The 25,080-nt window shown below is 57.3% G+C and overlaps 16 protein-coding genes across 16 annotated transcripts; 7 read left to right on the plus strand and 9 right to left on the minus strand.

The window, feature by feature from the left end:
* Window positions 1-702: 702 nt before the first annotated feature.
* Window positions 703-1,696, plus strand: BDY17DRAFT_322640 (uncharacterized protein; the record flags this gene model as incomplete). The annotated part of the gene is made up of 6 exons (XM_033736849.1): window positions 703-950; window positions 1,002-1,069; window positions 1,126-1,194; window positions 1,269-1,346; window positions 1,402-1,482; window positions 1,539-1,696. 6 exons carry the CDS (start codon window positions 703-705, stop codon window positions 1,694-1,696), a joined length of 702 nt encoding a protein of 233 aa, XP_033592400.1.
* A 72-nt stretch (window positions 1,697-1,768) lies between these two features.
* On the minus strand, window positions 1,769-3,032 carry BDY17DRAFT_322641 (uncharacterized protein; the record flags this gene model as incomplete). Its single annotated transcript, XM_033736850.1, has 2 exons — window positions 1,769-2,774; window positions 2,869-3,032. The coding sequence occupies 2 exons, from the start codon at window positions 3,030-3,032 to the stop codon at window positions 1,769-1,771; spliced, it is 1,170 nt and encodes a 389-aa protein (XP_033592401.1).
* Window positions 3,033-3,649: 617 nt separating this feature from the next.
* BDY17DRAFT_309127 (RTA1 like protein-domain-containing protein) lies at window positions 3,650-4,674 on the minus strand (the record flags this gene model as incomplete). Its single annotated transcript, XM_033735288.1, has 2 exons — window positions 3,650-4,319; window positions 4,379-4,674. 2 exons carry the CDS (start codon window positions 4,672-4,674, stop codon window positions 3,650-3,652), a joined length of 966 nt encoding a protein of 321 aa, XP_033592402.1.
* Window positions 4,675-4,988: 314 nt separating this feature from the next.
* On the plus strand, window positions 4,989-6,738 carry BDY17DRAFT_294308 (uncharacterized protein). The gene has a single exon (XM_033733123.1). The coding sequence runs from the start codon at window positions 5,366-5,368 to the stop codon at window positions 6,611-6,613; it is 1,248 nt and encodes a 415-aa protein (XP_033592403.1). The 5' UTR covers window positions 4,989-5,365; the 3' UTR covers window positions 6,614-6,738.
* On the minus strand, window positions 6,736-7,768 carry BDY17DRAFT_294310 (uncharacterized protein). The gene is made up of 3 exons (XM_033733124.1): window positions 7,609-7,768; window positions 7,269-7,529; window positions 6,736-7,198 (listed from the first exon to the last, which is right to left on the minus strand). Exons 1-3 carry the CDS (start codon window positions 7,666-7,668, stop codon window positions 7,046-7,048), a joined length of 474 nt encoding a protein of 157 aa, XP_033592404.1. The 5' UTR covers window positions 7,669-7,768; the 3' UTR covers window positions 6,736-7,045.
* A 568-nt stretch (window positions 7,769-8,336) lies between these two features.
* BDY17DRAFT_322645 (PQ loop repeat-domain-containing protein) lies at window positions 8,337-9,365 on the plus strand (the record flags this gene model as incomplete). The annotated part of the gene is made up of 2 exons (XM_033736851.1): window positions 8,337-9,167; window positions 9,222-9,365. 2 exons carry the CDS (start codon window positions 8,337-8,339, stop codon window positions 9,363-9,365), a joined length of 975 nt encoding a protein of 324 aa, XP_033592405.1.
* A 108-nt stretch (window positions 9,366-9,473) lies between these two features.
* BDY17DRAFT_315998 (metal-dependent protein hydrolase) lies at window positions 9,474-10,505 on the minus strand (the record flags this gene model as incomplete). The annotated part of the gene is made up of 1 exon (XM_033735971.1): window positions 9,474-10,505. The coding sequence occupies one exon, from the start codon at window positions 10,503-10,505 to the stop codon at window positions 9,474-9,476; it is 1,032 nt and encodes a 343-aa protein (XP_033592406.1).
* Window positions 10,506-10,873: 368 nt separating this feature from the next.
* Window positions 10,874-12,013, plus strand: BDY17DRAFT_294314 (DnaJ domain-containing protein). The gene is made up of 4 exons (XM_033733125.1): window positions 10,874-10,953; window positions 11,011-11,028; window positions 11,086-11,146; window positions 11,202-12,013. Exons 1-4 carry the CDS (start codon window positions 10,947-10,949, stop codon window positions 11,797-11,799), a joined length of 684 nt encoding a protein of 227 aa, XP_033592407.1. The 5' UTR covers window positions 10,874-10,946; the 3' UTR covers window positions 11,800-12,013.
* Window positions 12,014-13,291, minus strand: BDY17DRAFT_294317 (uncharacterized protein). The gene is made up of 2 exons (XM_033733126.1): window positions 12,571-13,291; window positions 12,014-12,514 (listed from the first exon to the last, which is right to left on the minus strand). Exons 1-2 carry the CDS (start codon window positions 13,024-13,026, stop codon window positions 12,152-12,154), a joined length of 819 nt encoding a protein of 272 aa, XP_033592408.1. The 5' UTR covers window positions 13,027-13,291; the 3' UTR covers window positions 12,014-12,151.
* Window positions 13,292-13,592: 301 nt separating this feature from the next.
* On the minus strand, window positions 13,593-15,851 carry BDY17DRAFT_309134 (ASST-domain-containing protein; the record flags this gene model as incomplete). The annotated part of the gene is made up of 2 exons (XM_033735289.1): window positions 13,593-14,994; window positions 15,049-15,851. The coding sequence occupies 2 exons, from the start codon at window positions 15,849-15,851 to the stop codon at window positions 13,593-13,595; spliced, it is 2,205 nt and encodes a 734-aa protein (XP_033592409.1).
* Window positions 15,852-16,055: 204 nt separating this feature from the next.
* Window positions 16,056-17,404, plus strand: BDY17DRAFT_294326 (dihydrofolate reductase-like domain-containing protein). Its single transcript, XM_033733127.1, has one exon. It carries the CDS (start codon window positions 16,285-16,287, stop codon window positions 16,957-16,959), a length of 675 nt encoding a protein of 224 aa, XP_033592410.1. The 5' UTR covers window positions 16,056-16,284; the 3' UTR covers window positions 16,960-17,404.
* A 277-nt stretch (window positions 17,405-17,681) lies between these two features.
* Window positions 17,682-18,916, plus strand: BDY17DRAFT_246975 (enoyl-CoA hydratase/isomerase family protein; the record flags this gene model as incomplete). Its single annotated transcript, XM_033730772.1, has 6 exons — window positions 17,682-17,764; window positions 17,861-17,890; window positions 17,963-18,227; window positions 18,328-18,439; window positions 18,494-18,786; window positions 18,845-18,916. The coding sequence occupies 6 exons, from the start codon at window positions 17,682-17,684 to the stop codon at window positions 18,914-18,916; spliced, it is 855 nt and encodes a 284-aa protein (XP_033592411.1).
* Window positions 18,917-18,922: 6 nt separating this feature from the next.
* Window positions 18,923-20,017, minus strand: BDY17DRAFT_247465 (uncharacterized protein; the record flags this gene model as incomplete). The annotated part of the gene is made up of 1 exon (XM_033730825.1): window positions 18,923-20,017. The coding sequence occupies one exon, from the start codon at window positions 20,015-20,017 to the stop codon at window positions 18,923-18,925; it is 1,095 nt and encodes a 364-aa protein (XP_033592412.1).
* Window positions 20,018-20,661: 644 nt separating this feature from the next.
* On the minus strand, window positions 20,662-21,636 carry BDY17DRAFT_309137 (nucleotide-diphospho-sugar transferase; the record flags this gene model as incomplete). Its single annotated transcript, XM_033735290.1, has 1 exon — window positions 20,662-21,636. One exon carries the CDS (start codon window positions 21,634-21,636, stop codon window positions 20,662-20,664), a length of 975 nt encoding a protein of 324 aa, XP_033592413.1.
* A 300-nt stretch (window positions 21,637-21,936) lies between these two features.
* Window positions 21,937-22,973, plus strand: BDY17DRAFT_322654 (mitochondrial carrier domain-containing protein; the record flags this gene model as incomplete). The annotated part of the gene is made up of 2 exons (XM_033736852.1): window positions 21,937-22,079; window positions 22,130-22,973. The coding sequence occupies 2 exons, from the start codon at window positions 21,937-21,939 to the stop codon at window positions 22,971-22,973; spliced, it is 987 nt and encodes a 328-aa protein (XP_033592414.1).
* A 114-nt stretch (window positions 22,974-23,087) lies between these two features.
* BDY17DRAFT_294333 (uncharacterized protein) lies at window positions 23,088-25,078 on the minus strand. Its single transcript, XM_033733128.1, has 2 exons — window positions 23,205-25,078; window positions 23,088-23,150 (listed from the first exon to the last, which is right to left on the minus strand). The coding sequence occupies exon 1, from the start codon at window positions 24,658-24,660 to the stop codon at window positions 23,332-23,334; it is 1,329 nt and encodes a 442-aa protein (XP_033592415.1). The 5' UTR covers window positions 24,661-25,078; the 3' UTR covers window positions 23,088-23,150; window positions 23,205-23,331.
* Window positions 25,079-25,080: the final 2 nt, after the last annotated feature.

Genomic DNA, 25,080 nt, shown 5'->3' on the forward strand with positions numbered 1-25,080 from the left:
CGAGCGTGTACGAGGACTACCTAGGCAAGGCAAATTAGTAGCGAAAGTGGGGAACGGGGTCACCAGCACGTACAGTACCTTCCTATCTTGGCATAGCTACTGACCACGTATGATATGGACGTTATAGCACGAACCTACAATCACGAGATCTTGGCCAATGAAAGACCTTAATACGAATGAATCGATGTGTCTCACAGCGAGCTTTTTGCTCGGAGACGTGGAGCTGAAGAAGGGCACTGGATTTCGAGCCAGCGCTGACATCGCGTGAGGAGTTCTCACATCAGCCTGATATTCTCATGGCCCTCGGGAACGGAAGCGAAGCAATGTCGATCTGGTCCTGATCTACACTCTTGTGACCCGACAGCCTTTCATCGCGCACCGGCAGAGAGAGTTACCGGCGGGCCGTCTCTATGGGTTATGGACCATTTGCACAAATCACACAAGTATACCCGGCACTTGTCCACATGAAGAGTGCGTGTCTATGGATCCGCTCGTCTGTCACTCGGCGATGCGAAACTAGGCCGGCAGAATGGATGCAAGCGAACGGTAAAATGCCAGCCTTGGATGCAAGGGGCTTCCGGTGGGTTCAATCGCTGTACGGGACTTCTGCGAACATAAAAGGCCCCCGAAGAGGCCGGTTCAGCATCGCTTTCGACGTCCAACAAGCTCTCCTCGGTTGCATTCCACCAAAACCCTCCAAAAATGTCCTCCGCCACGTCGGCCATGAAGTTGGCCCTTGCCTCCCTATTCGTAGCGCACGCCCAGGCCAACTCCTTCGGGAATTCGTGGAGCCTTCCGGCCCCCTCGTCACCCAACTACATCCGCGTGGCCAATTCAACCCTCATCGTGCCAGATGCTCCGAATCCCATCGTCAACGAATTGGCGCTTTGGACGGGCATGGGCATGAGCAATGGAGACTTGGTCCAGTCGGTCACCATCAACCAACCAGGGTAAGACGAATGCACCTTTCATCATGGCAACCCCACTCACACATGTCACAGGGATGCCGAGGGTGGATGCGGTAACGTTGGGAGCGACTACTGCGTCGTTGCTAGTACCCTGGACGATGGTGGGTTACGAGTCGAATTCTTGCGACCTTGACTCGCTCGACTAATGTCGGCTTAGGCGCCAGTGGTCAATCGATAGGCAACGGCCACGGAACTGCATCTCCTGGAGACAGCGTCATGTTTTCCTGTAAGTACTCTTAGTCTGCAGATTGCCGTCGACATGCTTGCATCGCCCATGAAACTCACCTTTCGCTCCCGCAGACATCTACAACGAGCAAACGAGCAACACCGATCAATACGCTTACATCAATGGAAATCTGGTGTCCACATACTCGAGCTGTAGGTATCGAGATGCGAAAAGGTGTCGATACAGCTGGCTAATGACAAATGGCAGCTAATGGGGCGCATGCGAACGGGTTTGGAACGGCCGAGGAGTGTCAGGATGGAACACCATGTGGCGTCGTGCCTCAACATCGTAAGCCCGACAAGGAACGTTGACGTGACACGTACAATGCTGACGTGCGGCTCCAGAATGGACGGATATCACTTTTGTGCTGAATGAGCCGGACGAATCCTTCGCCGACAACGCAGGTGGCAACGGTTACTCTGGCGGTTACATGTCCACTCCAGATGGGGGTACAACCTGGTATGTCAGTACCGTCACTATCGATGAGTACGACTTCAGCTAGACGCGAAATGGTGCGCTGGAAGACATGGCTGCGTGAAAGTTGGACCTCGCCGCGCATTCATTATGATTGTGGTTAGATGTCACAGGATGTGCTATTGCCGATGACAACACATTCCCCGACTCTTCGATCTGATAAGTTGAGGCGCTCACGTGGCCAAGCCAGAATGTCGTGCCACCGTTGCTCCACCTTCGTGATCTTGTGCAACGCCGCGGTTCGTGGCCACCCCTCAAGATACCACTGCTGCAGGGAGTTGTTCAAGTAAGCACACCAGTAGACGAACGCGATGATCGCGGCAGGCTGCTCCTCTCGCAGTTCATCGATGTACTCGTCGGAGACCATGGCGGGCCAGAAGATGACGTGAAGCCAGCCCTTGGGCGCCGCGGGAAACAGTGTGAACATTTTGCGTAGCACCAGGAATGCGCGCCCTGTAGCGGGCGTAGAGTAGCCTGCCGTGTGAATGCACAGGACCGCGTTTTCGAGGGCGTCGAGGGCCGCCTGCTTCTGCGGGCCCAAAGGCGTCGAAGCGCGAGTCACATCACTCCCAAATCGGCCCAGCGCTCCAGATAGGCTTTCGTGATGAATCGTCATCTCGCGACACGAGCCAAGCAACAGAGCTCCACTGCGGAATGCCAGGAGAGGGCTGAGGATGTCCATGCTTCGCTGCCCGTCGGCCGCATACTCCACCAGGGACGAGGCAGCGTGAAACATGGCAGTCATGACACAGAACGCCAGGACCGCGGGGCCGTTTTCATGGCTCACCGCCGAAACACCGCGACGGAAGAGGGCGGACGCTCTGTTCTGGTAGTCCTGTGCTTTGCGGTAAAGGAATGGCGCATCGCTTTGAAGCGGCCGGAGATGGATTACATGCAGAGCGGCCAGGGCGAGGCTGCTCTGCCGCACATACGACTGGCCTTCGGCCCGTCGGACCAGGTCTTTGCGCCAAATCGATGGCGTCTGCGGCAGATCGAAGGTGGACGACGTCAGCGCGTCGAAATGGAGGGCAAGCTCAAAAGTGATGGGAGGCCGAAAGTCGGACACCTCTTCCTGGACGTCGTGCCGAGCGAGGAATAACTCGTGGCTGCTACAGGTCAGTCAACCCTTTCACACGGGAGGAGCGCTTCCAACCTGGACTGGGTGAGAGGGCTCGCATGTGCGGCGGTATAGTCGCACACGTCTCCTCGACGCTCGCAGTTGGAGCAAACTGGCGGGCGCAGGTCGCACTATGGCCGATATCGCGAGTCAACGTGGTGCTGAGGAGGGGCGCGGTGAGTGAAACCGGCGGCACGAGGTTCATTGCATACCCGTACTTTCCGCTGCTTGCATCGCCCACATCCATGTCTCGTCTTCGTGTGGGGTCTCATGAAACCCGTCATCGCTGCGCCGCCCGAGAGGAGTTTGGTGTACGAAGGAGCAAGCGCACATCTCGCATGGTGCCTGCGTGCATTGCAAAGGCTCGCAGTCCCGTCGATCTCAACTGCATGGAGGTGGCCTTGCAGAAGACGTTCAGCCGCACGCGTTGAACGGTGTTAGGCCGGAGAATAGAATCCGATTTCGGACAATCGTGGTCTCGACGTCATACGTGTCTGGTTGACTCGTCGCCCTTTCGCAAGCTTCAGACAGCCTTCTAGGGCTAATGATTTGATGCTACTCTCAGGGCTGACTCTCGGAAGTGCAGCAAAGTTAGAGCACCACGAAGATGTTCCACGGAACTATCACGGTAAGGCCGGGCGACGCGCCACCCGTGCCTCTCTGCAGCAGCTCGTCTGAGCGTGCTCGACGGAGGATCAGGTGGTTTCTAACATTCTTCTTCGATTGTACGTACGACACAGCCAACTACAATATTTTAATCGTACACTATCACGCAGGATGAATCACCCAAATACACGCCTCGTTACCACATCCTTTGATAAGCTGAACCCCTGTCAATGACTCGAACAGAGCCCGGGGGGTCTTTTATTGCCGATCCTTCCCTGTCACGGCATCTTCCTCATCGACACCCTTTCCCGATCGTCGGAATGTCCAGTCAGCTGCAGCCCATTGCCCACGGAACGCCACGCCAGGATGCAAGACCGTAAGACAAAGAGCCGCAAGACCAATCATGGCTCCATCGAGGACCATGAAGTCGACTTGATTGTTCCACAAGCTCCCCGTGAAGCCACCCGACAGCTCCGCTGCCCGGAAGATGGAGCGGATGAGGATGCAGACGGTGGCGAGGAGCAGACCGGCGAGGAAAGCCTTCATCGTCCAGCGCTGGCGGATCTGCACCTTCTCTGCGCACATGTCGAGATTGTCGCGGCGGCGACAGCGCCAGGCGAAGTCTGCGCAAACGAGCAGGAAGCAGGAGAGACTGACGACCTGAAATACCAGGCCTACGATCATGACGTCGATGCCGACTTGACTCGTTGAGGTGCCGCCAGTCGAAGCGCCTTTGTTGCTGGCAGCGGCGCCGGCGCCGATGGCTTGCAGCACGAGCGAGACAAAGTCCGACGTCATAAAGCCCATCGCGATCCATTTCGGGTGGATACGAGAGTGATGTTGGCCGTAGACGACGATGGTGCGCGTAAGGCAGAGGTAGATGGCGGCGGCGAGGAAGACGGGAGCGATGGTGTTGGTAACAAGGTATCTGGGTGGGAATGTGAGCATTCGACGCAAGCAGCAAAGGGACGAACATGCACCGCTTACATGACGAAGCCGTTGTTGTTAAATGGGTTGTAGCGGATCATGAGTCTCCCGACGTAGCCTACAACTTCGAGAGCGAGGCCAACGACCATGCTCACCATATAGCCCCATGTCCGGTAATAAGCGCAGAGGCCCAGCTGGGGAAGAACGAGGACGGCAAAGTAGATTGCCAAGGCGAGATTGCCAGCTGCGCTGGGGAGGTAGTCGAAAGGGAGGCCTTGGGCGAGACAGCATGTCTCTGCCGTGCATTGATCGCGCGGGATGGAGTAGTTGCATCCTGCGTAGATGTTGGTCGACATGATTGACGCGAGTGTAGTACAGCCGTGTGGGGAGAGAGGCAGAGTGTTGGGAGTTACGACTAGAATGTCGCTGAATGAAAGATTCTTCGAGATGGATGGCGGAATATATCTGTATTCACGTCTCGCCAACCCAGTTGTAGTACGTCGCACGTCTTTTCGAGACGTTGATGGCGCAGTATCATCAGAACAGCTTCGCACCGACACCGGCCAGGTCTGCGCCCGCCAGTTTTGGCCATAATCTTATAAGATCTTCACAAACACAATACTTGCCAAGCTAGGATTCCCAGCAAGTGTCAAGACATGCCCTCTCAACAGGCGGGCAGTGCTCGTACTTTTGTCCGTTTTCGCGCAAGGCTACCCAAATGGTGCCTCAGGACACAGCCTTGGATGACGTGAGCACAGGGCCTCGGAGGCAAACGCCAACACCTTTCGCACACTTTACCGCTTTGGGATTACATTGGGTACAGACAAGGGATAACCGCACTGCGGCGGTGCGAGGCTATGACATGCTCGGGGTTGCCCAAGCTATCTCGCACCGTGCCTCACAGCTTGCAGTCCATGGTATTTAAGACCACAGTACCAACATGACTAGCCCATCAACCAACTTTCCTGATCACTACATCTCATCAAACACAATCCGTTCTCGATATCCCTCTTATAAGAGTCCACCCCGAGGGCCTACAGAGACACAATGCATCGATACGTTAGTGCTGCAAGTCTTTTCCTATATGCGCTGCCATCAAGCGCGTGTCCAGGACACTATCGTCGTGGGGAAAATGGGACGGCGATTCCCCAGACATATCAAGTACAGACACGCATCAAACCAGCCACCCCGACCGCGACCGTGGCAATCACAAACGTGCGTGTTTGGGACGGCTACAAGGTCAACGAACCGAGCACGGTGTACATTGCCGGCGACAGTATTAGCGGGGTGCAATCAACAGTCGACCAAAGCATCGACGGTCGGAATGGCATTCTCTTGCCAGGTCTCATTGACGCCCATGCGCACCCGGGCTCCGTCCAGGACCTGGAGACGCTGAGTAGTTACGGCGTCACCACCGTCCTCAACCAGAATTGCCAAAATTACGAATACTGTTCGTCGATGCGCGGCCAGACTGGGTTGACCTCGTTCTTCACCGCCGGCTTCTCCGCCAAAGGTCCTGGGAGTAGCCACGCGAACAATTCGGACACGCCGCTCGACAAGTTGATCTGGGAGCCATCGCAAGCTCCAGCCTACGTCCAATACGTCTTTGGCAATGGTTCCGACTGGCTGAAGGTCGTGTCGGAGCAGAACGGGCCGGATCAGGCAACGCAGAACGCGTTGGTTGAGAATGCGCATGCGCTGGGTAAGAAGGTCAATACCCATTGCTCCCTCGTGGAATTTTACAACATGGCCATCCTGTCCAAATCCGATGGGCCTCAGCATATCCCCATGGATGGTGTCCTCAACGACACGATGCTCGACTTGATGTATTCCCAGAAGCAGTACGCCACGCCGACCATGAACGTCTTCTACGACCAGCTGCACGATCCCGCGGCCGTGGCGGCGCTCGGTCAGCCCGCAATCCCTTTTGAGGAGGCCTGGTCGGTCATCAAGCAAAACGTGGCGGCGGTGTATGCGAAGGGAATCCCCGTCCTCGCCGGTACCGATTCCACTACGCCATATGCCGGCCTGTCCGTTTCATTTGGAAACTCACTGCACTACGAGCTGTGGCATCTGTATCAGGCAGGTCTCCCTACGGAAGACATCCTGCGCGCCGCCACCATCCTGCCTGCCCTCCACCACGGTCTCCCACATCGCGGCGCCATTGAGGAGGGAATGCTGGCGGACCTGGTGCTTCTGGAGCCCGACGCGGATCCGATCCAGGCAATCAACGATACCATGAAGATATCTCGCGTCTGGATTGGAGGATTGGAGTACATGAATGTTGCTAAGTAAAATGTGGTGGGGCCAGCTGCGACGCCAGCTTACTTAAGAAAAAGTGGGGCGCGGAGCGCGTTGTTTTCGCGAATAAACAGCGGCCAGGTAGCAAGACGACATGAAAGAGGAGGATGCTAGCACACATGTATGCTGTACACAACGACCCTAGTATGGTGAACCGCAATACCAACTGCGCGTGCGCAGAATAGCATCAGCTACGATCAACACGTTGAAGCTTTTCAGGCTGATGCGATGTTGCGACAGGCAGCTCTGCCAGACTCGTTGCCTTGAAATCATTCATTACGCGTGTAGGGATATCTTGCCATTACCGGCCTAGAACATCATGCCTTCGCCACCACCCCGTAGCCCCGTATGATATCCATCCCGCTCTCCTTCTCCAACAAACTCCTCGCGCCTTCTCCACGCGCTGTTCTCTCCCTCTCAACCCGACTAGAACTTGCGGCTGCCTCTCTGCCAGAAGAAGCCGAGGGCAATGAGCACGAGAGTGGTGAGCAAGCCCAAGAACAGGAAGGCAGTGTCGGCCTTGAGCTCGGTGCAATGCGTGCCCCTGCAGGGGTAGTCGCTGATCCACACGGCCAAGCGCTAGGGAGTCACAGTCAGCCAAATACGTCCACTCGCGCAAAGCCACCGTAGCCTGAAAGGAAGTACATACCACACCGCCCGCAAAGTAGAAGATGCAGGCCAGGCCATCAATCACCGCGACAGCGACCCATGGGATGGCGGTGATGAAGGCGGAGATCAGACCGAGCAGCGCGGCTATGAGGCCCCACGCGCCCGCGAATGCGGTGAACTCGACTGCCGCAACGAGGCCGTGCAGGTTGCAGTTGGACGAGTTTTCGACGACTTTGCAGAATTCTTGAATGTCGCGGCTGGTGGTGTAGTTGGCGAGATCGACAGAGGTGCCGAGGACGACCTGTGGAGGTGGTGTTAGTGGGGGCAGGAACGATGCGCGTGCGCGTGGAGGGGAGAGATGGGAGATGGGCAAGACTTACGCAGGCGCAAAGGATGAGCCAGACGCGTAGGATGATGAGGGCGAGTCTGCTGCCTTCCATGGTGACGGCGAGTGTGAGAGTAGCGCGACGGTGTGGATATGGGTAGGTGCAAGGGAGGTGAGTGGTTTGCGACGGTGTTGGTGGTAGAGAAGAAGAGGTGGAGGGGAGAAGGCGAAAAAGTGATGAGGAGCAGAATGGGACGTTAAAGCTACGTAGGGTGCGCCGGTTGCACAGCCTTGGCCCTACCAACCATTAGGTTTGCGGCCTTTCACGATGGAATCTCCTTTCAATCGACGCGAATACCCATCAAGCTACGCGTGTGTTATCCTTCAGACGACGCGATCAGGATCCCACTCAGAATAATCAATTGCGACCTTCACACGACAAGTCCGTCGCTGCAAAGCAAGCAGCAAGCTCTGGTTGCCAGGAGCACGATTCATCTACGTCATCCGCCCTGCCAATAAAAGTTGCAGGCAGCAGTCATCGACAAACAATTCGAGTTAAGCTCGGCGGTTAGTAAGATTGGACCGGATCCCTGCCGCCGGATTAGGTAAGAATTGGTGGAGTCGCGCATTGGCGAGCTCGGAGCTTCCCAATGGCCGTGAGCCTCAGGCCGAGGAGCACTCCACCCCGATTTCACACGGCGGGCAGATACTGCACATATCTCTGCTTCACTCGGCGTTGACTCCTCTTCTCCTCTGTACACGATCTCCTCCACCCCTCACAACATGGCAGAGCCCATCCCCCTCACCTGGAACGAGGCTTTGAGCGGCGTAACTGGCAGCATCTCCCTCGCCGCCTGGATCTTCCTGCTCGTGCCGCAGCTCTTGGAAAACTATAAGCAGGGCAGCGCCGACGGCATTTCGCTCACCTTCCTCTTCATCTGGTTCATAGGCGACGCCACCAACCTCGCAGGCGCCGCCTGGGCCGGGCTGGTCCCCACCGTCATCGCCCTCGCCGTCTATTTCTGCTTTGCGGATTTCGCCCTTATCGGGCAGTGCCTGTACTACAACGCGCTGAACAAGCGGCAAAAGGAAAGAGAGGATGCGGTGCTGGAAGCGGGGAATGAGCAGACGCCGCTGCTGAATAATGGTGGTGTTAACTCCGCTACTGCGGCGCCGCGGGCACCTCGACGATCTCTGACCGATGTCACGGATGAGAATCTCGGTCTGCCGGGCAGCAGGAGGCGGAGCAGCGCGAGTCGCAGGCGAACAACTAGCGATGCGCCGTCGACTACCCTCGAGCGCATCCTGGAAGAGCCTACCAAGACCTCGGCGTGGATCAAGAACACCATCTCCATCATCCTTATCTGCCTCGCTGGTACTGCCGGCTGGGCCGTTGCGTGGAAGTCGGGCGCCTGGAGACCGACGCCGATTGAGAAGGAACTTGCCTCTGATGAGCCCATTGGCGCGGAGATTCTGGGCTACATCAGCGCTGTGTGCTATCTTGGCGCTCGTATTCCGCAGATTGTGAAGAACCAGCGGGAGAAGTCGTGTGAGGGGTTGAGCTTGCTGTTCTTTCTGCTGAGTCTGCTGGGGAATGCGTCGTATGGTGCTGGGGTGAGTTTTTGCTATGCGTCCGGGGTGGCATTCTGCTAACGCGCTGTCTTACAGATCCTGTTTCACTCCGTTGAAAAGCAGTACTTCCTTACCAATCTGCCCTGGCTGATAGGATCACTGGGGACGATGGCCGAAGATGCCATCATTTTCGCGCAGTTCTCGTGGTTCGGCGATAAGAAAGCAAGCGCTGTAGAATGAGGGAATCGAAGTTATTGTGCAACTTTCGGATTTGGTTTTAGATTGGACTCGACGAGCCGACGACTCTATCTGCTCGACGTACTGAGCAAATGCCATGACTCCGACTGCTCACACCTCCACCGCCTTCTTCGCCATCTCCAACGCTCCCTCAAACGTCACATTGCCCCCAATAAACCCCGAGGCATGCACAAACACGCACCCCGGAATGCCCGCCACGCCCGCCAGCTCCTCATCGCGCACACCCCGCCACGCCTCCGGCAGCGACTTGCGGTTCTCAAAACTCTCCGGCCCCACGCTGACCGCTCGAATCCTCCACTTGCTGTCGGGCTCGCCGTTCTCCGCGAACAACACGTACAGCACTTGTCCTTCGCATCCGTTCTCCTTCTCTAGAGTGTAGAGGTGGTCTGCCCAGGGTGCGCCGCCGTCGGGCGTTTGCGGAACCACGAGAATGCGGCCTTTAGCGTCGTATTTCTGGCGAGAGGTGAAGGCTTGTTTGACGAGGGCGCGCGCTGGGAGCCAGGAGGTGAATCGATCGTTGAGCTCGAGCGAGAATTGTTCGCCGACAAAGGCAGAGGCGCGCAAGAAGCGGGCGTCCTCTTCTTTCGCCGCATTGCCATTCTCCGTCGCACCATTCACGACGGGCGCGTGGTTGAACCTGTTAACCACACTCGCAATCGAAAACCCCTTATCCGCGAACCGCTTCTCAATGCCCGCGGCCTTCAGCGCCTTAGAATCGTACGCCGAAATGCCATTGTCATTAGCATCGAACGCCTCAATGAAGTCATCGTAAAGCTTGCGCCAAAGCATTTCACAATCCGCACTCCCCACCTCCAACCCCGTGACAGAAGAAACAATCCCCCGCCCATGATGCAACCACACGAGCCCCGCAGAACTCAACTTCGTCGCACTCCCCGGAAACACGGCGGCAAACTCCCGCTGGTGGTGATCGTACCGCGACTGCTCGTGCGAGTGCACGCCCCCGACGTCCACTACGACGTCGCAGGTTGCGAGTTGCGCCGGGTCGCGCGTGCGGATGAGCGCTGTTTGGGCGTATTGAGGGAGCAGGCGGAGGAGGTAGACGGCGAGCGCTTCGTCGGCGTGGAAGTGCCCGTTGTGCGTGCCTATTGTTAGGGTGGACATTTTGGGGCGTTTGGCTTCTGGTTGGGTGGTCATTGGTCGGAGAAAGGAGTTTGTGGTTTGAATGCGAGGGTGGAGTTGTTTGAAGAGGAAGTGTGGTGTTGTGCAATGACGAGGTTGGTGGAGTGTGGTGGTTGTGGTGAGAGAGCGAGAGATGTTGTGTGGACGAAATGATCGGGAGACGATGGACACCATATACTCTTTCGTTCTTTAGAATCTTGTCGTGAAAGAGCAGGATGGAAGTTGAAAAGTGTAGTTCCTTAGCCTCAGGCATGAACGGGAAAATAGAGTTTTAGAGTTTCAACGGGGAAGGACAGGCTGGCCCTTCAAAAGTGGAAACGTGACGTGATGGCATGTGCCGCATTCCACCTACCAAGTCCAGTATCGCGACATCGACTTCCTTCCCTTCTTGTACCTGCTGCATCGCATTGGCCCTCTCACGAAATGTCAGGTAAGACAATCAATTCCTTGTAGCGATTCGAACCAAGACTGACAATACGAATGACAGCCCCGCCAGTAGACTACTGTACGTTCGCAACCATCAACCGCCACAACAATCAATCCCACTAATCCACGCCCCCAGACACCGCGCTCGAAGTCGACTCCAAAGCAACCCAACAACAAATCCGCGACGCCTACAAAAAGTCCATTCAACACTCCCCCAAACCCCCGCCATCCACCCACTAACGACAACCACAGACAAGCCCTGCGCCACCACCCCGACCGCGTCCCCGAAGGCTCCCCCGAACGCAGCACGCGCACCAAAAAGTTCCAGCAAATCAACGACGCCTACTACACCCTCTCCGACCCCACGCGGCGCAAAGACTACGACGCCAGCCGCAACCACTTCCACGGCTTCGCCTCCTCCTCCGCGCAAAATGACGCCGACAACGAAGACGTCCCGCCTCCGCAGGCGGGCGGCTCCTCTTTCCCTTGGTCGGCGTTTGGGTTCGGGGGCAAGGCTTCCTCCGAGCAGGATAGGAACACTTTCAGCAATGAGCAATTCGGCGGCGTGTTTGAGGAGATGATGCATGACGAGGGTTTGGCGGAGGAGGATAAGACGCCTAATCGCCGCTTTTGGAGCGTGGTGGGGGCTGTGAGTGGTGGTGCGATGGGCTTTATTGTGGCCAATATGCCGGGTGCGATTGCCGGGGCTGTGGGTGGGAACCGACTGGGTGCGATTAGGGATAAGAGGGGGAAGAGTGTGTATTCTGTTTTTCAGGAGCTGGATCAGCCGGAGAAGATGCGCCTGTTGTCGGAGTTGGCTAGTAAGGTTTTTGCGCATGCGATCAGCTGAGTGCGGATGGGATGTGGCTGCACTGGCTTCGAAGGGAAGATTGCAAGGGCGGATCAGGATAAGGGCGGAAAGCTCATGCACACTGTGGCCTCGTGTGAGCGGAACGATAGATGGACGAGATGGGAAGCCGGCGACAGGGGCATTGCAGGGCCATTTGATACGTGATAGTACACCAAACGCCAAAACTCGACATCGAATGAGCGAGTCGAGCAGATCCCGCCGTCCAACTCCTCCCCATATCCACCGTCAATGCCAAATGTAAGGCATGTAGTACTCGTAAGAACTGCCCCCACTTCGTCCCCAAACTCCGTCCAACACAGTCACCCCATCCATTCCACCCGTTCGTCGGCCATCACCAAGGCTGACTCTTCTCCCTCACAAACACCCCCTTCAGCTTACCCTTTGCCGACCCAAACCTCCCGCCCTGCTCAATCTCCGGCGAGTCCCCCCTCTCACCCCGCGAATACCCATACCCATACGGCATGAAAGCGTCCCGCGTCCGCGCAGGCGAGTCCGTGGCGCCCGCTCGGGTGTTGGAAGGAGGGGCAAGCTTGTCGTTGTCGAAGCCGTTGTTGGCGCCACGGGAGGTGATGCCCGAGTTGAAGCCTTCGCGGATCTGATCGCGTTTGCGGTCGTGGCGTTTCTTTGCCCAGCGACCTACAAAGCCGAGGGTGAGGAGGGCGATGGCAAGGACGATGACCATAATGATCCATTGCTGTGTGCATCATATTAGTGAGTGGAGTGATGAAACGATGCGAGGATGCAACTCACGTAGTGACAGTGAAACCAAGACCCGCTGCATCCCCCACCTCCATTAGCACCATCATTCGTCGTGGAAGAAGAGGAACCCCCGGCTCCAGTCCCCGTAGCCGTCGAACCAGCCGAAGACGTCGTCCCAGAGCCCGAACCAGAGTGCTCCGAAGCCCCATTATCGCTCCCGCACTGCTGCGCAAACCACGTCCCCACACTCGCGTCATCGGTCGCATCGCAGGACGTCGGGCAGATGGCCGCAGTGTTCTTGGCCGCGTTGTTGTACACCGCCTGGCAGAAGCAGGACCACGTGCTGACGGAGTTGGAGTTGGAGCCGCCGCATTGCGAGTTGGCGTTTTGCAGGATGGCGCAGTTGGAGGCGCAGGAGGGGAGGCTGCCGGTGCTGAGCACTTGGGCTGTGGCGAGGGTGGAGATGAGGAGGAGGAGGAGGCCGGTGGGGAGGAGGGAGGCCTTCATCGTTGATGTCGTGTGTGCGTGTGTGTGTGTGTGTGTGTGTGTGTGTGTACGTGAGCTGCGTGCGTGCGTGCGTGCGCGTTTTTGGGGAGGGGAAGGCACTCGCCGCCTCGATGGAAGCCAGGCAGAGAGGTGCAAAGCCGTAGCAATGAAGTCGTCGAAATGATTGGAATGGATGGAAACGAGCGACGGGCGGCGACGTGGATGGGAAGCCGTCAAGACGCGCGGGCTGGCATTGGGATGGGCGGTGGCGGCGGAAATGGCTCGCCGTTGCGTTCTTCAACGTCTCGCCTGGCGAAAGCGCGGCAAGCAAGGGTGCGCCCGGTAGCCGACGCTTTTGCGGAGCCGGCACGCCAGGGTCTTGCCTAATGCGGAGCTAAGGTTTGAGCTTCCTGTCCCGTTTCAGCCGGTGACATGGCAAGTCTTCACTTTATCGTTGCAAGAAAGAGAGGTGAGCAATAGTGTAGACATCAATTCATGTAAGTGTCTATGTCAGAATCGCTAAAACGGGCAAGTAACACATGTCCACTAGCCTGCACTCCAAGTGATGCTTGTCCGGCAATACAACGCTACTCCGTCCCGCCACTGCTCTTCGACCCCTCCTTTCCCTCCTCCTCATCGCCATCAGACAGTCCTCCTTCATCATCCTCGAGTTCAAAAGCATCAAGCTCTTCACTGCGAGTGCTCCTACCGCCTGCCAGCTGGGCGTACCGCGGAGACCGCTGCTTCCACCACGCGCGAGGCTTCGACCTCCAGGGCGCACATCTCCAGAACCCGATCCAGAAGCCGAAAGCGAGCAGGAAGGCCGCCGGGGTGCACACGAGGCCGGCAAGGAAGCTGAGGAGGGGCTTCGAGGTGATGCTGGTGTAGAGATGGTGCTTTGTGGGAGGTTGATCGTCTTCGGGGGATTGATCTTCTTCGAGGGGTCCGTCTTTGTCAACGGGCTGCTCCTCTTCGAATGATAGATCTCCTTCGAATAATAGATCTCCTTCGAGTGCTTGGTCGTCTTCAAGTGCCTGGTCGTCTTCAAGTGCCTGGTCGTCTTCAACAGGCTCCTCCTCAGGAAGCTCTTCCTCAGGGGGGGCGATGGCAAGGTGTTTCTCAATCCACTCCACCTGATCCGGACTCGTATGCTCCGTAACCGAAGGCGGCGCAATCGACTGAAAAGCCTTCGACTCCCCCAGCACTTTCCCCCTGCCATCAACAGCCACCGCAACAACGCGCGCAACAAGCCCATCATGCTCGTAAACCGTCTCAAAGCCCTTCCGCGGCGTCGAAGCGACTAGCATTCGTCGCTGATGGTCGTCCACGCTGTAGAATTTCCACGTCTTCACCTCCGTCGCGCCGTTCCAGCTGACGTACAGATTGGTACGGTACGTGTTATCGTTCTCCTTGGCAAAGACGATGGATCGCACAACGGGCGGTTCGGAGGGATGGCCTACCCAGTCGAACTTGTAGTTACGGTACGATTTCAAATCCGGGCGTAAAGTAGCGTCGAGCACGATTGGCCCTTCCATCTCGCCATCCTTTACGGGTCCATATTCGGTGAAGGCGGCTTGCTTCGTCCAGCCGACGAGGGTATTTCCATCCGGCAGGACCTGGTAACTCCCTCGTCCGTCGGCCAGTAAGGAGTGCGGTTGCTCGTAGCGCTCCACGGTATGTGCCGTCATGTTGATGGTCTCGAGCATGACGAGCATGCCACGCGAACGGTCGCTGGTTGTCGTCATTCCGCCCGCGTTCGGCCGGTTTGCGTTGTCGAGGAAAGAGACGATGGTGTGGGTGTCGTTGGTGAAACGAATGCGTGCGTCGTGTTGGCCGGTGAAGCGGCCGTGCCAGAAGAAGTCGTTGTAGTTGCCACCGAAGCGCCAGACGATAGAGCCATCCCTGCCGGAGATGCGGTAGAGGGTGTCCGTATGCCGGGCACTGATGAGGTAGTCGCCATTGGGGAATTTATCGATCGAGTTTAGATGGCTGTGAGGCTGTCAGTGTCCACACGTAGGCGTGAATCGGATTAGTCAAACATACATGTAATCCCAGTTATTGCACAGCGGGCCTGGTTCATCATTATTGTACCTCGTCTCATTCAAAGACACCAGGCCCTCGGACATCCACGAGAAGACAGGCTCCATGGTGTCCAGAGAGAGCTCTTCAAACCCGTAATGTCTTAATTCACATTGCTCGAGTTCCTCAAAGCCCTCGAGTTCCGCCTCGTGCATCATTTCAACCGTCTGATTGTGATCGTACTTCTTTGAAATGGTCTTCAGCAGCAGCGCGCTCGTCCCGTGGTCAATGATGTTGAAGTCGTGCATGTTCATCTCATACCCCGTCTCATTGACATACAGCTTCTTGACGATCTCATAGCGGTTGTTGAGAATCGTGGCATTCTCATGGCGATACACCAGCGTCAACACGTCCTCTCCCATATACTGCTGCACGCGGAAGTCGAAGACGCCGAAGCCGGTGAAGAGAGGCACACCGCTCCACACCAGCTCGCCATGGTGGTCGAAGATCTGCGGGCCAACCCATTCGCCCCCTCTTGTCCTCTGGATGACTTCGGTGTATGGGGCAACGAACCAGTAGCCTGGGGCTACCGCGTCTTCATCGTAAACGGTGAAGTCCCAGCGCGGGGCCTGGATGTCGGGGCGGGTGACGAAACGCTGGAAGTTGTAGTCGTGGTCGGAGGCTTGCGGGTCGATCCAGACAACGTCGGTGTCGTAGCCGTTGTTCTGCCGGCGTGCAGGTGTCGTGTGTGCGAGGACGGTGGTGGAGAGGAGGGAGATGGAGAGGATGAGGCTGCAGGAGAGGCGTGTGCGGGGAGACCAGTACATGGCCGATGGTCGTAAACGCGTGCCGCTTTGGGCGATGATACCATCCCTGCCGCCCAACCAGGGCCGCCGTGCTTACCCACTAAGGTTTAGCACTGACGTCTCCGCGTCGTGGCGTGTTTTCTTGCTTGTGTCAGAGCAGGGCGGGCAGAGTATACGAGGAAATGTTCAGGCGGTGGTTTTGTCGGAGGACCATGACTCTCGCCGCACGTCGCATGCTCACCCTTTTCAATCGGAGGAGTCGGGCTTGTCTGGTAACGCCAAGCGTTACACGGCCTGTCATGCCATGTCCGGCTTGGCTTCCTCGCTTGGGGAGTCGACGGCACGACCGTCTCGCTTGACTAATCCCGATCCGATCGCCAGCGCGTCTCTTGTCCTACGTCGCGCAGCTGCATCACGTACGCCAGGCACCGCTTAAGCATCCCCCCTTGCAAGCATGTGCGACGACATGTCTCCCAACTCCACCCCTTTGACCATCATCGTCGCCGCCTGCCTCAAGAATGGCATCGGCAAGGACGGCGCCCTGCCTTGGCCGATGCTCAAGAAGGAAATGGCATATTTCGCACGCGTCACCAAACGCGTTCCTCACCAGTCCAACACCACCACCGCCGCCCCCCGCAATGTAGTCATCATGGGCCGCAAGACATGGGACAGCATCCCGCCCAAATTCCGGCCTCTCAAGGACCGCACCAACATCGTCATCTCCACCAAATCCCGCGCGGAGATCGGGCCTCTCCCCGAGGACGTGGTGGTCACGACGGACATCGCGAGTGGTCTGACGACGCTGCAGGCACTGGTGCAGGAACGAAACCTCCCGCCCATTGGACGCGCATTTATCATTGGTGGCTCGAGCATATACGAGCAGGCGCTGCGCCTTCCGCAGACCACGGCCATTCTTCTCACCCGCATCAACAAGGACTACGATTGTGATACCGTCTTTCCCGTAGAGCTGCCCGGTCAGGACAAGGCGCAGTCTGATGGCACGTGGCAGAGGAGCAGCCTGCAGACTTTGAGGGATTTCACTGGCGAGGATATTCCCGATGGCTCAATCTCCGAGCAAGCCAGTGATGGGCCGGTCGAATTCGAGTATCAGCTGTACGAGCGTCGGTGAGAGCTTGGCATCATCCTGCCTTCAGCCAGTGTACTGCACATGCGAGTCTCGCCTCCTGCGGTAGGACCTCTGGGACGCTGCAGCCTGTTTCTATGGCGAAGCATAAGAAGACGGAGCAGCGACAAACGCCGTTTGCCTACGCATGTCTCATGCGGGATGCGGGATTCTTGCCTAGCTCAATGCATCGTCATGCACCACTAGACTCGCTGTTGCTTGGAGTTTCAGCAGCGAGAAGGCTGTCTGTTGCGCGCAAGGCTCTGTTAAGGTGAGGCTGCCGTATGCAACACGGAAGATGTGAAGGACGGCGACAACCTTGTGATTGAGGAAGACCCTCTCGATCTCGCCTGTAGGCAATGGATGAGAGACCTCCACACGGCCACTGTATTAATATAGCATATTCCTCGCTCCATAATCGAGATATACATCGGAAAATTTGTCTGAACAGCCACTCCAACAAACGACGTGAACATCGATCGCGCAAAGCCAATGGCCGAGTTCGAATTCAGCGGGGCCGAGCCTTGCCGAGTAACAAGCTCGACATCATATTGCCGACCCCGGATTTGCCTGTCCCATATTGCCGTCTCTCCTTACGCAACTACATCATACCTCGAACTCCTAAATATACTGCACAAAAACCCTCGATATTCTCGTCGCCAAGGAGCTTCAATTGGCAAGCAAGCAGTCTCGGCACGCGCCTTCTCGTCGCCCGCAAATTGGTCACTATGGGGGACGCTTCAAAGTACCAGTACAAGCACTTCAAAGTCGACTTCCCGGCGGAATATGTGGCGCATGTGCAGCTAGATAGGTGAGTTCCGTCTCTGGCTCATGGCTGCAGAAAAACACTTCAGGGCGGCCGATAGCCTCGTTGCGATGCCATATCAACTAACACTCGAGATCGCAGGCCGGAGAAGATGAATTCGCTCAACCCGGCGTAAGTCTACAGCCACCAACCGCGGGAATGCCTCCCCGTGACAGAGATCAATACTAAGATGTGATTGTGCAGCATGTGGGAGAACCTCCCCCTCCTTTTTAACCAGCTCTCGCGCGACGAAAACGTGCGCGCCGTCATGCTCTCCGGCGCCGGCGACCGCGCCTTTTGCGCCGGCCTCGATGTCACGTCCGATGCAGCGGCCTCTGGCTGGCCGGATTTCCCCGACCATGCGCGCAAAATCTGGGCCATGAGGCGGCATATTGCGGAGTGTCAGGCGTCTATTCGATCGATCGAGAAGTGTGAGAAACGTAGGTCTTTCTTTTCCACGGTAGTTGATGTGTGTACTGGGGCTAATGGTTGGGGTTGTAGCTGTTATTGCGCTCGTGAGACTTCCTGAAGAATGCATGTCGACGTGCGTGGAGCTAATGTGTTGAAAGCTGCATGGTGTAGTATACGGTGGCGGTCTGGAAATCCCGCTTGCTTGCGACATTCGATACTGCACGACAAACGCCAGATTCTGCATCAAGGAGACAGACGTGGGCCTTGCAAGTAAGACCTGCTCCAACTCCCAGCCCTTAGCTAACTCCTGTCCGTAGGCCCCAGATGTCGGCGGCCTCACCTGGCTCCCCAAAATCGGCGTCAGCTACTCCTGGGCCAAAGAAATGACCTACACGGCGAGAGTGTGGCAGGGCGAGGAGGCGCTGCGAGTCGGCTTTGTGAGCAAAGTCTTCGAAACCAAGGACGAGCTGTTGCAGAATGGACTGGAGCTTGCGAAGGAGATTGCGAGCAAGAGTCCGCTTGCGGTACAAGGGAGCAAGGCTATCATGGACTTTTCTCGCGATCGGCCGGTGGATGATGGCCTGCATTTCACTGCTACTTGGACGTCGGCGTTTGCGGTATGCAATGCTTCCTTGGCTCTTGCCCGAAGACTTCGCTAACAATGTAATTGTACAGGATGCCGAAGACGTCAAGACAGCCATGACCAGCGGGCTGAAAAGGACGAAGCCGAAATTCGCAAAGCTGTAATCCCCCTCATTCCCCCGACGATGCAGCTCTCCTGGCAAGATACCGTTTATACCCCTCGCAACTCCTCCTCACCCCCTCCGCCAATCCCACCTTGACTTCATACCCCAACACCCGCTTCGCCTTCTCATTGTCCGCGAAATGCGCGCGCACCGCATCCCTCACACTCCCTCTCGTCAACGTCGCTTCCGCCCCAGTGACCCAAGTAATGCACTCCAATATCCACGCAACAGCCCAAGCCAGCCACATCGGAATTTGTACACGGTAGCGCGGCACATGGCCGAACTGCACCCAGACGTATGCCAGGAAGTCCCAAAAGTACACCGGCTCGTCGTTGCTGATGAAGAACACTTCGCCCGCTGCTGTCCCCTTTCCGCCCGGGAGAAGGTTCTCCGCTGCCAGAACGTGCGCGGAAGCGATGTTGTCAATGTACACGAAATCATACACGTTATCCCCGTCCCCTACGATGAAACTCGTCTCCCCTTTCGCAATCAGGTCGTGCATGACGGGAATCACAGCCCTGTCTTCCGGCCCGATGATCGTGGAAGGTCTTAGCGCGCAGATCAACGGGCCTTCCTTTCCCTCCCCCGCTCGACTCATCACATACGTCTCCGCCAGCCCTTTTGAGCGTCCGTAGTGCAGCGTCGCGTACCCTGTCGACGTCTCCTCGTCCATCCGGAAGTAGTCGTGCGCCATGTCGTCGATCACGACCGTGCAGCTGGAGGTGTAGACGAAGCGCGCGCAGCCCGATGCCAGCGTGGCGTCGAGAACGTTCACTGTGCCTTCGTAGTTGATCTCGCGCACGCGCAACCAGGCTGCGTGAGAGGTGGAGTACCGCGCTTGTCGGGCGGGGATGATGCCTGCTGTGTGCAGCACTAGATCTGGGACGTAGGATTTGAATGCGTTGAAGACGGAGGCGCGGTTTGTGATGTCGACGCGGAAGAAGTGCTGGATTGGGGCAAGCTGGGATGGGGATGGAGCGTGCTGGTCGAGAATTGAGATTCGCCACGTTGGATGTTGGGTGTGCAGGGCGGTTACTATTGCGCTGCCTAGGAAGCCGCTGCCGCCGGTGACGAGGATGTCGAATGGAGTTTCGGAAGACATGGTAGACGACTGCGGAGTGGTAGATGTGGATGGCCTTCTTCCCGGCCGAGTCCGGACTTGAGGGCGATAGTATCACGCTATCATATCGAGAGCTGTTGCAGTGACTTGACAATCGAAGCCATCCTGAATGTCCATCGTAATTGGCTCAGTATCGAGGTTGTGTTCACCACCAAGGTGTATGGAGGTGGAGTGAAGTGGCGAGTTCCGAGTCAGGCTTCCGCTTTGTTGCAGCCTCTCCGCGAAGCTTGTTGCGGTGAAGCAGATTCGCATAACGCTTGAGAATTGAGTGAGGAAGTAAGGTAGCTTCTCTTTTGACACGTTGCGGGCGGTATCTAAACCATCTTGTGCATCATTATATCGGAAATTTATAGTCTGCTTATTGCGCCAACTGGGCGGCGAGGAAGTGCTTTCTATCGGCCGTTCTGATGTCGTCTCTCCAACTCAACCTCTCTTCCACAACTACCTCAACGCAGCCTCATCATAGCCTCGATTGAGTAAAGTGATGACCCAGCCCCGTGCATACTATCGTCTTCCACGGAGGAAGTGATTGAGTTTTAGACTGCTTCCTCACGATCTTGTCATCCACGCCTTATGTGGGTAGACGCCATGCCAGGTCAATATCCAGACAAGCCTCAACCCTGCTCTCAAAACCCATCATCAATCCCCCTCGCCGTCTCGTCCTTCGTCCGCTTTCGCTGTGCAGTCCACCACCACTCATTACTCCCATCACGCCCAGGCTTCTTCATATCCTCCTCCGTCTCATCCCACGGCTTCGGCGACAAAATATAATGCACGTTCTTCACCCTCGCATCCCGCCAAATCTCCGCATGCACCCCCTCCCACCGCAGCGTCTTCAGCGCATTGTAGACATACGGCAGCGCCACCCAGCGCCCGTGAAAGACATCTCCCAGCAGACTCTGGTCGGAAAAGTCGTACGCGGACGTCTTCTCCTCTTCCAACGCAGCGAGGATAAGCTCGTACGTCGCTGCGCAGGGGATGACGACCTGCAGCCCGCCGTTGGGCATCGTGATGCCGAAGTCCGCCGGCATGCCCTCTGTCTGCGCGCGCTCGGGGGTGTCGTGTTGGTGGGTGAAGGCGCAGTTTTGCGGGATCCAGTCGCGGGGATAGTGCGGTTTGCTGAGCGGGTTGCAGAGACATGCGTGGCTGGCGGCGAAGACGCGCTCGCCTTTGCCCGCTGCGGAAGCGGCGTCGAGCGGTATGTCCATCAGCTCGTCCATGTTCTGCAGCACGAGCATGTCGCTGTCGAGCTGCACGACGCGCTCATATTCTACCAAACTAAACGGCGTAAGCTTCGACCAGCAGTCGTAGAAGCGCGGATCATTGGTGAAGTCTTTGTGCGCTTTCGGCAGCAGGTAGGGAATGTGTTTGTGCGGGATGTTGCGGCTCTTCAGCGCCGCCAGGCCCTCGGCGGGAAAGCTGTCGGTGTACAGGGCGACGAGGGGGTATTTGGAGCCGACGAGTTTGAGGGAGTAGTCGAGGGTGAGCAGGCCGGAGAGGTAGGCGGTGTTGGTGATGAGTGTTGTCCACACTTTGGCGCTGTCGACGGCGCGTTCGCGATGCGGGTTGGCCGAGTCGATGGCTCCGTTCGTTTGCGCCATGTTGGTTGAGGGAGGTGCTTCGGGAGTAGAGGATGGGGTTATAGGTATTCCATGGCGAGCAGGAAGGTGAGGAGGAAGTATGCGCGCCAACAACTTTTTGCTGGGAGAAGTCGAGCCAAAGTTCGAATGTCGTGGCGTCATTGTCGGCTCGACTTCACCTCGACATTTTCTTAGTCACCGCGAGATTAGGTAGAGGCCGTCATCCACAGATTACCCTCACTCCTCTGCTCGGTTTGGCTGCACTCGTCAATTCTGCTTGACAATGCGCAGCGCTCCAACCGCAAAGCAACCGACACCTCCATGTCGGCGACGGTAAAGGATGACACGTCGCTGCCGCTCGCGGCGGATCACAAGAGCGATGCCCTCTCCGCCGCGCCCAGGGGAGGGAACTGGAAGGGCTTCGTCGCGGGCGTCTTTTCAGGAATTGCGAAGCTGAGTGTTGGGTGCTTCAAACCATGGCAGTCCATAAGCGCCACCCGACTAATGCCTCCAGACATCCCTTCGACACCATCAAGGTCCGCATGCAGACCACCTCCATGGACCAATTCAATGGCCCACTTCAATGCCTCCTGCAAACCGTCCGCAAGGAAGGCGTCAACGGCCTCTACAAAGGCGCCACGCCCCCTCTCATAGGCTGGATGTGCATGGACTCCCTCATGCTCGGCTCCCTCACTCTCTACCGGCGCCTCCTAAACGAGCACGTCTTCCAACCTCTCCGCGCCCGCCCGAACAGCACCGCAATCTGGCTGCCTGACGCAGAGCGAAAGAAGCTCCCTTCCGTCGGGCACGGCATCGCGGGTATGCTGGCCGGCTGGACAGTCTCCTTCATCGCCGCGCCGGTCGAGCACGTCAAAGCGCGCCTACAGGTGCAGTACCAAGTCGACAAGTCGCAGCGCCCGTACTCCGGTCCGATCGACTGCACTCGCAAGATTTTTCGCACTCATGGCATCCCCGGGCTATGGCATGGATTGTCTGCCACCCTGCTCTTCCGCTCCTTCTTCTTCTGCTGGTGGAGTACGTACGACATCTTCACCCGGCAACTCGAGAAGAATACGCGTCTCAGCACTCCCGCTATCAACTTCTGGGCTGGCGGGTTGAGCGCTCAAGTCTTTTGGATCACGTCTTACCCCTCTGACGTTGTGAAGCAAAGAATCATGACGGACACCCTCGGCGAGGGGCGGAGATATCCCCGCTGGAGGGATGCGGCAAAGGCTGTGTATCGCGACTCAGGATGGAGGGGATATTGGCGGGGTTTTGTGCCGTGTTTTTTGCGTGCGTTTCCGGCGAATGCCATGGCGTTGGTGGCTTTTGAGGGCGTCATGCGGACGCTGAAGTAGCCTAGAGTTGAAAGCATTGTTCTAGATCTTAGACGATAGATGGATGGGGGATTGTGTATCTCTATTGGCGACCGCTCTTCTCTTAGCTACCGCATCAGACTGAATCAATGCGATTCCGAGTTCCATCCTGGAAAAGTGCTGTCATTCAGTGCTCATCCCTATGAACCGCCAGCCAGCCTGATGCTCCAGATGAGACTTGCAAAAACCGTGCGTTACGGGGATAGATAGTACCTCTGTCATTGCACGAAGCTTTCGCCGCCTGCCTTCCCCCAACTCGGAGTCCATAGCCTGGGTCCAGCACAGGCCGCTGCCAGCGTAAGTAGAGGTATTGGTGTCGACATGTCGACCGTGTCCGCAATCACACCGCCGCACCATTGACCCTCGCCTTCGTCGTCTCATCGCCCAACAGCTTCTCCATCTCCGCCACAGCCTTCGCCTGCTGCCCCTCAATATCTTCATTCCACAACCACACAAACCGCTGATTCGCATCCCTCTCAAACGTGTTCACATCCGCTTCGGTCAAATCCGGCCGAGAAACATCGGCCCAGAAATCCAGCGCTTCAACACTGGTGCGCGTCACCTCTTCGAACCGCGCTTTTCGCACCGTCTCGAAACCCCGGAACGCAGCTTCGATTTCTTGCTGCGGTGGAGAGCTTCCTTTGCTTCGGGAGTAGATTTGGCGCAGCACAGCGGCCATTACACATGCATCTTCCATTGATTGCGCCGCCCCTTGGCCCTGGTGTGGAGGCATGGAGTGTGCCGCGTCGCCGATGAAGGCAGCGCGGCCTTGAAAGTAGTGCTCCGGATTCACAGCATGGTGAAAATTGCCCCACAGATGTGTCGTGTCGGGCTCCATGTGCGACATGATGCGCTGCACCTGCGGACCCCACGAGCGAAAGTCGTGCAGCATTTGCTCCTTCTGGTGCTCGACCACCCATCGCTCGGAGTTCCAGCTTTCCTTCTTGATCCACAGGCCGATGTTGACGGCCGTGCCGCCGTTGATGGGGTAGTGGATCACGTAGCCATCGGGGCCGCACCAGACATGGCTCATGTGTGCATTATCGCGGCCAACGACTTGCTCGTGGAAGTCCATGGGGAAGACGGCGCGGTAGCCCGCCATGCGGCTGAACTGTGCTCGAGTGGCGGGGTGTTCCTTTCCTAGTACGAGTCCGCGAACGGAGGAGTGTGCGCCGTCGCAGCCGATGACCAGTGCTGCTTCATCTTCCGTGCCGTCTTCGAAGCGCAGCGTGACTCCGTCGGTGGATTGCGTTAGGCCGACGAGTTTCTTATTGAATCTCGCTCTCGCCGGATCAATCGATCCCGCCAGCATCTGAAGCAACTCGTTCCGTCCCACAGTCATGTTCCCCGTCGGAGGCGCCTGCAGCGCCGTAACTAAATGCCCATCCTCGAAATTGTCCGTTGGCCTGCCCAGTCGAAGCGTCATCCACGTCTCCTCGTTCGGGGGTTCGTTGCGCGTTGCCAGAGCGGAGATGTCCTTGTACAGGCCTGCATCGATGGCGTTGAAGGCGTGGAAGGTGTTGGGGCCTAGATTGATCCCGGACCCGATTTCTCGGAAGGAGGAGCGGGCTTCGTACACTTTGTAGGGGATCTGTCGTTTTTCCAGGGCGATTGCTAGCGCGAGGCCGCAGAGGCCGCCGCCGATGATGGCCACGTCGGGGGATGGCATGGTTGTTGAGGTGGAAAGGGTGGGAGTGCTCGTCGAGTCGGGCGGGATGCGCCTTTATCTTTATCCCGAGGGCGGCCTCATTGGAGGAGTCGATCGACTAGGGCTCAGCCGCACGAAGGATGTCGAACTATCGTTTCGTTGTCGTGACGTCGTCCTTGCTGGATCGTAGCGGCGGACCGTCAGCACTTACGATCTGGCGGCGATATACACACGGCTAATAGGCTGACAGTCAACATTGCATCGGGTTTGCATCTTCTGCCCGCCCTCCAGCGGCAAATATCATGTAGTAAGAAGGTTGAGTCTCGGCCCGACGTCTGCAGACGGGGCGGACATCGGATCTACCCGCCGGATCTAAAGTGCCACGCGAGAGCCTGGCGCGCGGCGCGTTGGTTTCGTGATTTTGCCGAATTCACGGAGTCT

The sequence above is a fragment of the Neohortaea acidophila genome, assembly GCF_010093505.1.
Source record: "Neohortaea acidophila strain CBS 113389 unplaced genomic scaffold BDY17scaffold_3, whole genome shotgun sequence".
Taxonomy (NCBI): Eukaryota; Fungi; Ascomycota; class Dothideomycetes; order Mycosphaerellales; family Teratosphaeriaceae; genus Neohortaea; species Neohortaea acidophila.

What these genes read in the sequence shown, in the direction of transcription:
- BDY17DRAFT_294308 (XM_033733123.1), top strand. Translation starts at nt 5,366, where the DNA reads ATGCATCGATACGTTAGTGCTGCAAGTCTTTTCCTATATGCGCTGCCA.
- BDY17DRAFT_294310 (XM_033733124.1), bottom strand. Translation starts at nt 7,668, where the DNA reads ATGGAAGGCAGCAGACTCGCCCTCATCATCCTACGCGTCTGGCTCATC. An exon ending in GGCTCATCCTTTGCGCCTGC is followed by an intron (nt 7,530 to 7,608) that starts GTAAGTCTTGCC and finishes CCACCTCCACAG; the next exon opens with GTCGTCCTCGGCACCTCTGT. An exon ending in TCTACTTTGCGGGCGGTGTG is followed by an intron (nt 7,199 to 7,268) that starts GTATGTACTTCC and finishes GTGACTCCCTAG; the next exon opens with CGCTTGGCCGTGTGGATCAG.
- BDY17DRAFT_294314 (XM_033733125.1), top strand. An exon ending in ATCCGCGACGCCTACAAAAA is followed by an intron (nt 11,147 to 11,201) that starts GTCCATTCAACA and finishes CGACAACCACAG; the next exon opens with ACAAGCCCTGCGCCACCACC.
- BDY17DRAFT_294317 (XM_033733126.1), bottom strand. Translation starts at nt 13,026, where the DNA reads ATGAAGGCCTCCCTCCTCCCCACCGGCCTCCTCCTCCTCCTCATCTCC. An exon ending in CTTGGTTTCACTGTCACTAC is followed by an intron (nt 12,515 to 12,570) that starts GTGAGTTGCATC and finishes TGATGCACACAG; the next exon opens with CAATGGATCATTATGGTCAT.
- BDY17DRAFT_294326 (XM_033733127.1), top strand. Translation starts at nt 16,285, where the DNA reads ATGTGCGACGACATGTCTCCCAACTCCACCCCTTTGACCATCATCGTC.
- BDY17DRAFT_294333 (XM_033733128.1), bottom strand. Translation starts at nt 24,660, where the DNA reads ATGCCATCCCCCGACGTGGCCATCATCGGCGGCGGCCTCTGCGGCCTC.